A 12,119-nucleotide genomic window follows, 5' to 3' on the forward strand; every position below is an offset into this window, starting at 1 on the left:
CCCTCGCTCGCACTCGCCCCTCTTTACTTCACTTGACTCTTTGTTTTGTTTCCCTAATGCGTCTCTAAACCCATCTTAGGGGAGAAATGGTGCAGAACAAATCCTGACTTCGAGCCTTGGAAATTAAAAGACAGCGCAGGCCCTGATCCGTCTGATGAAGAGATATACACGCGGAAAAGAGAGACGAAATAATCCGATAAACAGCGATCTCGTGCCTCGCGTCTCTGCGTGTGCTGGGAGATCCTCAAACCCACACATTTTTGTTTTGTTGATTGTGAAACCTGCAAGTCGGTGGTTTGCCTGGATGACTAGCCTTTTTAATCAGTTTAAACAAGTCCTGTGTAATTAGCTTAGTTTCGAGTTCAATTGACCTAAAAATACACGTTTGTATGAGGGGGATTTAATCATGTAAACAGATAAAACTAATTCAATTACAGATAAAATGTCAACTCCAATATAAAAAAAAGCCGTCATTGAGTTTCGTATCAACTAGCAGGTAAATAAACCTTGAGTTCAGTCTTTATTTTCATAAACTGTCGGAAAATAAAGTACAGGCATATACCAATGCAAACGTGATTTTCTGTAAAGCTGCTTTGCAACGATTGGTATCGTGAGAAGCGCTATACCAATAAAATAAAGCTATTTGATCAACCTGAAGTTTGGTTTGGTTTAAGTTTTGTTGCAAACAAAAGGTTTCTTTCAAATATTAAACCTGCTGCTCTGCCAGGAACGAATATATTAAAATTGCTCATTTTCAGAGTTATTTATTTGTTAAAAGTATCTAGGCCAATTATAATGACTCTTCAACCACTTAATCGGCCAGTATTGAGCCTGTAATGTTAATGCATCAATTTTGTTCCAAAATGGCTGCCTTTAATCATTGAATCAGCCTGTATTGGACGTGCGATGGTTATACGTGAAAATTAACCCAAAATGACAGCCCTCAACCACTGAATCAGGCAATATTGGGTCTGCAATGGTAATACATCAATGTCTATCCAAAATGGCCACCGTTAACCACTGATTTGGCCATTATTGGGCCTGCAATGATAATACATTGCGTCAACCCAAAAACGGCCACTAAATCAGCTCATATTGGGCCACAAGTCTCAACATTTGCATGGCACTAACATAAGTGTCTATTTTAGAGTTTTGACACACTTGAGACTTAAACTTGACTCTTAAGCTCAAGTTTCATCTTAGTTTTCTCTTACATAAGGCCAAGGAGCCGGTGAGCAGCGGAGACAGCAGCAGGGCGCTCAGGGAGAGCAGGATGGGCAGGTGGCCGGCTGGCATCATGTCGCTGATGACCTCTGACCTGGCTGGAGAGCCGCGGCCCCACAGGCTGGAGATGAAGGGTTGGCACGCTGGACGTTAACACTCTGGAGAAAGAGAGAAAACAGGGGAATGCTGATGAGTAATGACGTTCGCTGACAGACAAGAGAAACACAAAAATGTTAACATCGTCTCACCAGTCAACCATCAAGTACATTCACTCTCTTTACCAGAAGGCTCAGTTTGAGTCTGTTCATATTCCCTCAGACTCGCAATTACAGTTTCACACAACTCATAATTAGCCAGGCTTTATCGCTGGATCTTGTCATTATTTACTTATCCGCCCATCTTGTAATTACCGAGACACTCATCAATATTTCAGACGGCGTCTCTTTGTTTTAGCCAAATTGCGATTAATCCCCCCGTCACTGCTTTCTGCCTTGGGAGTCGACTCGTGGGTTGCTGTGTCTCTCACACACGCAGGGCGGAAACCCGGCGAACGTGCTTGTACACCATTTAATTAAAGATGGCAAGAACATCAGATGGCAAGATGGCAAGAGACGCGCGAACACGTGTAGTTGCTTTCGGAAGCTCTCGCTCACGTCGAGAATGAAAGAGATGTTGACATGAAGCGCTGAGAGTCTGTAAAGAGTGACTGCGGCATCTGTAGATGAACCTCCAGGCCTGTGTGACTCAGTAAGGGTGTTCAAACAAGTCGCAGTCCAAGCTGGCACTTCTTTTTTTAATTTTTTATTTTTTTCAATTTGTTCCCTGGGGATCTGGTGGGGGACCAACAGTGGAAGCTGAGGAAATACTAAATGGGCTGACAAATGGCTAATATTAAAAATCTATGAGGTTTTGTCTAAATAAATCAGAAATAAAAAATAAAATAAATAAATAAAAATAAATTCAAGCTTAATGAAATATTTGACATTTTTCATTCTCTAAAAAAAATTTAAGAAATGAGCATATACAATAAATAAATACATAAATGTCTCGGACCTGCTACTGAGAAATTGTGCCTCTACAAAAATAAATAATATTTTATATTGCATAAAATACTATATTTCAGCACCACAATGACTTGACATGTGTCTAAATAAATTAGAAATAAAATGCTAAAAAAAGTCCGATTAGAGATACATATTACAGATAAATGGATTAATAAAAATACTGTTAATAATTACGATTTAAATGTGCATTCACAACAAAAATAAACATTGACAATATTTTTTAATAATGTTACATACAATAGTATTAATAATATTGTAAAAATACTGTCCAAAATGCATTTAGTATAAAAAAACTTTAACAGTAATAGGATTTTCAAAGAATAAAGAGAAGTCATCAACACTGAAAACGAAATGGTCAAATGTCACCAAGAGGCCAAGATAGCCGTATGATTGTGGGTGGTGACATAACGCACTGCAACAGTCCGCTCTTGTTCTCCTCCCCTGAGGGCACGTGAGACACTTCAAACTTTCATAATAAGTCTATTGTGTCCTTCTGCTGTGATCAACACAATAACACCGCCATCACATACGCACACGGCGTGTCAGTCTGTACTGCTATTTGTGCTCCTCTAGTGTGGCGTGTTACGTTTCCAGAGAGCCTGGAAGTCATAATGTGAGAGCGAGGACCTAGTGACAGCTGGCTTGTCAGCTTGGGGTTTCCTGTCAACCTGCATGGCGACACTTGAAATTCCGCCTCACATAAACAATTGAAAACGTCAGTCGAGGGATTCGGCTCTGGAGCGCCACAAACACAGGGCCAAAGCGGGCACGGCATGCCCAGACAGAGAGGAGGAATATGTCCTCCCTGATTTACGACGCTCCCCTACGCTGGCTGTCCAAATCAGATTCCAGATGCAGCTCCCGTTCACCCTGTCTGGAACGTGAAGGTTTACGGTTTCATTGCAACAGTGTGCTACAACGAAACGCAGTCAATTTGTATCATGCTTGGGGTGAAACGACTCAATCGCGCAGTCGCATTTGTTGGTGCAAATCAACAAATGCGCAAATCAAGCGCTCACAGTTCGCGTTCCCCACTTTGGCTAGCCCTCAAAGGCTGGGAAAATAAGCACATTTCAACTGCACTGTCATGCAATATGCACAAGGACCTGAGTGTATGAATAATTGAGCTGTACGAAGAGGAGAATGTTATGGACTTGTTGGGGAGCGACACTACAAGCAAAGACACTATGGAACAACTTTTGCGTCATACCATTAATAATGGCATGCCAAACCATAACAATGTGTTGCGTGCGTTTGATGCTGATGCAAAATCGTGCCACACTTGGTACACACAAACGGTTTGGGTGCAAAACCCCACACCTCCAAACTCCAAATAACCCAAGCTTTTTTTATACAAGCCATTATGAGCCAAGGATATGCAATGCCTGCGGATACCAGCATCGCAACCACTGACAGTCAGTCGAGCGGCTCTCGAGATGTGCATTTATGCGTGCCCAGGTCTTTTATCTTTCCAGGTCTTTCTATCTCCTATCTTTCTTGCTACCTCAAGCCAATGGCGATATGCCGTACGAGTGTGTGTTTTCTTTTTAATGGAGAGCACCAGCAGTCAGATGCAATCAGGGCTGCGCTCATGACTGGCTGGCTTCCTAATCCTCCACGTTTCCATGCATTATTAATGCTAACATGTCGGATTCCGCACTAAAACAGAGAGATACGACGACAGAAAGAAAAGAGAGTGAAAGATTGAAAGATCTGGCATTTCAAACTGGGGTACGTGAAAAGATGCATGCCCTGCAGTCGCGGGAATAATAGGCATGTTAAAATGCAGCAAAACAACTGCGTTCTAGCCCCGTGAACAGAAATAACAACCTTCTACTAAACGAACGCCGAAGAAGAGTCATGAACATTTGGAACGGCCAGGTTCAAACCGTGGCTGCGGAAGGCGCATGCTGCATTTAACGCGCTCGCATTAATGTGAGTGATGATTATGAAATCCGCAATGCTGAAAAACGAAAACAGAAGGACACCGGCACTGAGCGAAGCACTTCTTCCCGATTTGTGCAAGTAGATCGACGCAAGAATGCAAAAATCCGGTAGCAGCGCGTGTCGACAAAGACACTACTATACAGATGCTTGGAAAAGAAACAGCTGCAGCTGCGTAACGACTGGGAGGACGATAGTGTGTGTGTGAGAGATTTTTAAAGCTGGATAATCAGAGGAGGAAGCCAGATCGGAGTCCCCAGTGAGTCTGTGTGAGGGAAGAAACCATGGCGAACATCCAATTAAAACTCCCAATTAAGCGCCCCAGAGAGCATTCCTCAATATAGAGATCAAACCGCTGATAACCGCGCAATCGGGCGTGATCGCAAAGACATCGCGCTACAACTTGTCTGCAACACTCTCTCAACCCCTACAGTCACCTTTGACTCGGATATCGCAGGTGATAGCATGCTAGCAGGGCTGCTAACACCCCAATGCTGCAGCACACCAAAATGAACAAATGCTAATTACACTTACTATATTAGCTAAACAAGCAACGCACACTGTGAAGTCAGTAGCCTGTCGTTAAGCACAATCCCGTCGCCAAAAAGGAGTGGAAAAGAACACGGCCCTCTGATTAGATTCGCACACTAAAAAACGTGATGGTTTAAAACCCGATTCAAGACAAAGGACCTCAGAGGGGTCTCATAAAACAATGCCGCAGCCATTTCTATTTACGAGCGAATGTAATATCCCTTAAAGAGCCCATCGTAATGGCGCCGTTCCCTCCGTATGCTACAGGCAACGGAGGCCCTTGTGAATGGCTCTTGATTCAGTCCAATTATCAAGGACACACACTACTCCTGCGGTCACACACACTTATGTGTCCGAAAAGTGAGAGAGCCCGAGCACACACACACATCTGGCTTTCGTGTCGGCGCCAGATTTGACTGTGCAGTCCAGGTGGCTTGAGTTTGTGTTTGTCTTTCTTTGCTGTCCAAGCTGCCATTTTGAATAGAGCACAGAGAGAGGCCAGCGTTCGTCCCTACGGTAAATTCAGCCAGAGGTGCTTTCACAATCCAGCTACCATTTCCACTTCAGCTCTGACAGTGCAGCTGACATTTAAAGTCAACGGTAAACCCAAGTTTGTATCGTCTAAAACAAGTATACAAAAACCACTGTGAAATCCAATAACAAGAACCCAGAGAGTTGCAGCACTGGTGACAAGCATTAATTGTGACACAAAAACAATACTGATCTGATGGTGCTTCCTACCTCACTGGAAGCATTTAATGATACTATAACAATTACATTCCTTGCTTTCTGCAATAAAGAACCACTAGTACTAAGTACACGTCACACACACACACAAAGTATTTGTATAAATGCATTTTTTTAAACAATAATTGAATAAATCTACTAATTTATTAGCAAATGAAATAATAATAAATATTAGTATTATTATATTATTATATATAATAGTATTTATATTTATTTGTAGTATAATAATAATAATGATAATAATTACTATAAGACTATAATTATTACTATATGCTAAATGCTATATTACTAAAATATAGAGTAACAAGTCCAGAACAGATAGATCGCTAGATAGATACAATGAGAAAAGATATCCAATGTCTACTATATCTAATTCATTTTCTCTGTAATCTACTATTTTATGTTTCAATCTTTTGATTTCGGGGTAAAATCGGACTTGTGAAGAGAATAAAAAGGACATGTTCTTGACAGATTTAGCGAAATCCATCCTAAAGCCTCGCCGTACACTGCCGATGTTGAGTAATCATATGCATTTGCATGCGTTTGTGGGAGCATTATGTAAATATTTTTTGCCAGTTGTATCCTCTATCCCTCTAATGCGCCACACAGATGCATAACAATCACAGCATTATCAGGTGATTGCCTCTCATTTCAAGGCACACACCTGCCATCGCCGCCATGGCTGCAATCCACAGAGACACAGAGAGAAGACAGCGACGTCTTCTGTGACCAAAGCCTCCCGCTTTTGTGTTTGTTTACAATGGCAGCGAGATGATCTACAGCTTTTCCCTGCGCTGCAGATGTGCCGTGGAGCCGAGATGAAATGTTTGATGAAAAATAACACACGCAGGAGTCGCTCTGTCTCCACTTAAGATGCAGAACAGTGGCAGGGAGGAGAGAGGCAAGAAAAGCAGGCAGGGGGCTTTTGCCAAGAAAACGTCTTTCTCCTATATCCTCTCCAAACAGCCGTTACATAATTCTGAGTCTTGAGTACAACCAGAACGGAGGGAGTGTATGTGTGCCCGCGTCGGAACAAAGTGAGAGCTGCTTCACGCTGATATGTCATTCTGAGAAAACCAGGTGGCACGTTTGACCTTTGCGCTTTCAGGGAGATAAATCCAAGAGTCCTTTCACTTCTGTGAGAAGAACAGACGTACTGCAATGCAGTCAAACATGGCACTCGCATAAAGCTTGAAGGCTTTTAGTTCATATCTCTTAGCTTTCAGGCTAACATCTAAGTGCTATTGCACTCCTAAACAGGTATGAATTAAACCTTTAGAAGATATTCACATTTAAGACATACATTTGTATCCAATAAAATACTCTCTATAATGAGAATGTCCCCACTACTACCAGGCAATAACAAATCATATTTAATAGTTGAATAGATGAATTAACATGCTAAATCTTCATTGCATCCCACCCCAAACTGAGTGTTTCAGTCCATTACGTTGAGTTTAAGGTGTATATTGCTAATGCTGTGCTAGTTGAGCTGTAGTAATGTCAACACAGCTCTCATAAAGTCATTTCAATAGTGTCGGTTAGCCTTCCAGCATTAGCATCGGTTTCTTGATTGTAAAAAAAAAAAAAAAAAAATGGAATGTTGAATTGGAAAAGCAGTTATATTCCAGCGTAGGACATATTGTCTAAAAGACAGGTCATTGAGTCTTTGACATGCTTGACTGTACCTTTCACAAAAGCCAATTTAATTACAAATCCGGCCTGACTGTGATCTGCATTAGTCCTTGAAAGAAGAATGACGTTAGGTTTTGGATTCTCGCCAAGCCATCTACATGCGACGCCTGCCCTTTAAGACCCAACTAAGAGCTTTTCAAGGGCCACCGTAGAGGCGGAAATATCGGCACGCATTTATATTCCAGACCCCAGCAAGGAATAAAATTGCATTAAGCGCAGGTGCCCCTTGGAAATTGGAATACTTTTCTTAGCTAGGTAAATAGCGGCTCTGCATAGTTGCCACGGGATTGCAGTATGGAATCATTCAAATCAAGGTAAATAAATCGTTATTTTGGGAGGCTGGCAACCTATGATTCGGCAGCTGCTCCGAAGGATGGGATGGTTCCTTTCAAAGGTGGACAATTACGCTGCCACTCACCGTTATTGGCGGCGCAGCCCGAGGCGGGGTGGATGGGCTGCATTAGCATTCCAGAACTGCGCATCCATTTAGGCTAGGTGTAACCACACTGCCGCAGGCAGCATGTTAGTGCTCTATACTGCAAACAATATCCTGCTCTCATGGTGGGAAGCAATGAATCCCAACAAAAAAAAAAAAAAAAAAAAAAAAAACAGCTCCTGTCTTATACTGATGGTGGGATACAATGAATCCTGGTATTTGGGCACCAAGCAAAACAACACATTTAGTTTTGTTGAACCTAGTCTGTACTGAGAGGCAGTTTGCACCTGAACTACACGAGTGGAGCTGTTCAGATTAAGAGCTCTTTCCTCAAGGACGCCAGCGCCCACCCTAGTACCATTAACTGAAATAACTTCATTGTGCTAATTAACAACCCGGGGTCAATTCGTCACCTTGTTTATACATGCTCCACTCGACAGGGCCTGCACCGATTTTGCGAAGAGTGCGCGCTAATGGTGGCTGTGGCAACATATGGGGAATTCGGATTTTTTTCGCCCCTTTATTCACCATAATAAAACCATTTTGCTCAAGCACGTTGACTCCTCACCGCTGTAATTACATGACAGCGCTGTGGTGAGTGGGTGCAGGAGTGTATAATCTCATTCTGACCGCGACTGGAGCCTCGGGAGAAAGCGCATTGAGGCAGACGTGAATGTGTGCGAGTGAGGTAAGTGTCCCCGGGTTCACGGCTGGGCTGAGTAGATGCGGTTCCCTCCCCTCAGCCTGCTGAATTGAGAGAGTGAGAGAGACGTGTTGAAGACAGAAAACAGATGGCCAGGTTTGGGTTTGAGTCTCCTGTCTGTCACCTCCCTCCATCCCAGCTCGGGAATAACAACTGGCCACTTTTTACGGCCATTATAAAAGCTGCAAGGAGGACAGGCAAATAGAGTCCACCACAGCAGTGCTTTCCCATGTTGCTAATCTCGCTGACTGGGCTGCACAAGCAAGGGATTGTCGAATAGGAGCGGGGTCAGAGGTGAGGTGACCCCACATGCTCAGTAGAAATGGAGTAGAGGGGTTGTTAGCCTCAACTTGGGCAGCTAAATATTCTGATGTGTCCCTGAATGAGCCGCAGAGGAAACAGAGGCTACGCTGTCCGCATATGAAAGTACCACTCATAAACAGGCATCGAAACACTAGGTTATTGTTGGAGTTCGACCTCATGAAGGACATGCAGTGTTCTAGGAGGCTCAGCACTGACGCTGTGTTGCATCAGAATACGCCTTGACCAGTGCCCAACAAATCCTTCCTGGGCCACCCAAAAGAAGTTCTTATTACCTCTTCGGACAACTGAAGACTTGCAGGAGGGATCAAAGGTGAGAGGTTAAGCAGCTGGTTAAAGTTCTTTTTTAACCATCCAGCATTCCTGCACTCCCAGTAGGGAACCACACTTGATGGAAATAATATTGCAAGCTCATCAAAAACAACTGCATTCAACTACATCTGCACGCAATACGAGGAGCACCATTTAAAAAAAAAAAAAAAAAAAAAGAAAGACGCCAGCATTGCGTGCCATGAACGACCCTGTGGGCACTTCTTTCGTGTCAGGCAACTGGCCCTTTTCAACAGCGTATCAGGCGTTAAGTCAGAGCTGCATGGTGTGAGGTGTAGTCGGCGTGAGAGTAAGAGGCGCCTTCGTTTCTTTATCTCTAAAGAGATCTGACAGGCCCTCTGAGCTGTGAGACAGTACCTCGACTTAGCTGTGGCGCATCAGCCACCCCACGGCCTCTAGCTCGTCCAGAGGGTCCGAGCGGTCAAAGAAATGACAAACGTCGGCAGAACGAACAGGTAAGAGGACGACAGCACTACACCGGGAGCCTCGCTCTGTCCTTTCGCAGAACCCTTCCATCAACAACGCTCAATTGACTCGCATTCATGGAACAACAGGCCTAACTAAGGGAGGGAAAATGAGATGAGTAAATCTTTCCTTGCTCAGAGAAGGACGGAGAGAGAAAGAAAGAGAGCACAATCGGGTCAATCCGATGAATCGATCTGGGTGATTGGTTGACTGGGCAGACGGAATTGACAGAGCTACATTTTCCCGCAAGCGAGTCAGGCTGATTATACAACAATCAATTTTTCATTACTGTAACAATTGGCAGCACTGACCGAAAACGTGAAATTGTGGGAAAGCTAATCCAATACTATAGCTTCGATGACTTGTTAGAGATCCTGCAATTAGCCAAGGAACACTCAAAGCTCTCATGAGATCCATAATCAGATGCAGACAAATAGACTCTAATTCTTATCTTAGATACAGCTACTTTATTTTCAAACCTAACCATCGATACTTTGGGCTCTTTGTTTCTTTGTGTGCGCAAGGAAGCAGAGAGTTGTTCTGTTCATTACAGGCTAGGAAGCCCCCCTTCTCCTTCTCACCGCCCAAGTCTCGTTAGTACCCGCTGAGCGTGAACGGGAATGTGTGGGCCGACTTAATCAAAATCACTCGCGAGGAATTTGAATACTTTAAATTAAGAAGCTGTGACGCTCTTTTCTCCTGGTCTCTCCGGTCCAGCCACCTGGTGCGGCGCGTCTGCTGATTACGGAGAAATGGGTAGGAGGAGGTGCCGAAGAAGAGCTGAACACATCAAGTGGTGAACCACCAACTGTGCTAGGAGGGAATGAAATGAAAAAGAACAACACAACTCTACGTTGCCATAGTTATCATTCTGGCTCCCTCAAAAGGGGAAGGTCGTGTTCGAGGGGTACACACTTGTGTTACTGCTTTTCTCATCATCTATTCCTCTGAGGCAGGTACCTGATACCTGAGCTCTAGGCCCTCAAGTGTACTCTGGGACGATAGCTAAGGGTGGTTATGTGGCATCATTTAGGGAGGTGCTTGAACGAGACAGATTGTTAAGCCAGGATAGAGCTGTCAGCGGATAAGTGTGTTTGCTTGCTAAACATGTGATGCTAGTCCCTCATTCCATCTGTTTGGTTATGAAGAGGGGGAAAAAGTACTGTGAAAAACGAAGAGGGTGGGAGAGAGCAAAAGAAGCAGGTTTTGGAAAACCTGGTAAAAAGAACTGAAGGCTGTCATTCCAGTACAGCCCAAGCTGTTCGGCTGTCGTCAGGCGTGCTCAGCAAGATGCAGCCTGCTCCATATGGCTTGCTCGGATCTGCCATCTCAAGGGAAGAGCTGCCTGCCTGCGTGTTTGGGAAGAACGAGAGAATGTGTGATTGTGTTTCACTCTGAAATGCTCATGTTTATGCAGAATATCAAGCTGGGTATTGTTACTGCTGTCCAGTTCTGTCTAAAATAGAAGCAGAAGCCTTTCCCAAAATGTATTTTCTTGGCAAACCTCTGTATTGTTGAATTTCCAGAGTGCTTTAGAAATCACATCGAGTCCAAGGGAAACTTTCCACAGCATACCTAGCTAGGGGAGATGCTTTCTCCCAAACCTAGCAACCTTGAGCATATTCCCATGGTGCAAATGTGGGTTCCAGACAGGCTCAGCAGACCAAATCTAACAAAGGTCTGATGTTTTAGAACAACAACACTTGTTTAAAAAAAAAGAAAAATGCAGAGGCAATGGCTGTTTAAAAATAGTCAATCTAAAATAAAGTTAGGTTATGCTTATAAACTGTGTAAAAAATGTGACAAAAATGTATTTTAAAAGGCAAAAATGGCCCCAACTGGATTCTAATTTGGGTCAGTTATGGCAGTGGTTCCCAACCACTTTCCTGGAGGCCCCCCAAGATTGCATGTTTTCAATGTCTCCTTAATCAAACAGACCTGATCCAGATAATCAGCTCATTAGCAACGACTCCAAGATCTGAAATGGTTGTGTCAGACAAAAGAGACACGCAAACAAACAGTGCAGTGTTGGGGGTCCTCCAAGTGTTATGCAATTTGTATATTATAGTTTGTATAAGCTAAAGACTCCCAGAAAGTCATCATTTAAGGATGCACTCGAAAACGTAAGTGAAATAATCGCGTAAGTTTTGCATGGAAAACATTCCCTCTCCCTCTCTGATCAAGCGGGGGCAATAGGAATTGTGCAGTCTTGTGCGAGTAAGAGCTTGATTGAGCAAGTGTGAATGGTAACAAGGCCTGAGGGGCCCAAACAGACAGGCAGTAGGGATTACAGAGTGGTATTGAATAAGCTCATGTATGGAACACACATGAGAGAAACTGCGCAGGGAGCCCTGTTTACTAGAGCAAGCTATTCCCAGGAAGCACACGGGCGGGGGGTTGCTTACACACATGCAGGGACTACATGGTGGATCTGGATGAAAACAGATGATTCATCTGGAGTCACGTAAAGAAGAACAAATACATTTAAAAAACAGAGGTACCACCAAACAGGCCATATTAAGGGTAGTTTCTGTGTGTGCAAGTCAATTTAGAAGCAAGAATGTGAAGCGCCACAACAAAAACACTGGAGAAAACAACATTCACATATTGCACAGCCAATAAACTCAACGTTCCTTTAATTTTGCCCAATAAACTGTCA

General features: G+C 43.6%; 1 protein-coding gene across 1 annotated transcript in view; it reads right to left on the reverse strand.

Moving 5' to 3' along the window:
* The window catches only part of ptprsa (protein tyrosine phosphatase receptor type Sa), a 172,329-nt gene that overhangs the window by 100,636 nt on the left and 59,574 nt on the right, over positions 1-12,119 (reverse strand). The window contains 1 exon segment of the mRNA XM_043222235.1: positions 1,215-1,382. Coding sequence (XP_043078170.1) covers positions 1,215-1,299 — 85 coding nt within the window. The 5' untranslated portion in view covers positions 1,300-1,382.

The sequence above is a fragment of the Puntigrus tetrazona genome, chromosome 22, assembly GCF_018831695.1.
Source record: "Puntigrus tetrazona isolate hp1 chromosome 22, ASM1883169v1, whole genome shotgun sequence".
Classification (NCBI taxonomy): domain Eukaryota; kingdom Metazoa; phylum Chordata; class Actinopteri; order Cypriniformes; family Cyprinidae; genus Puntigrus; species Puntigrus tetrazona.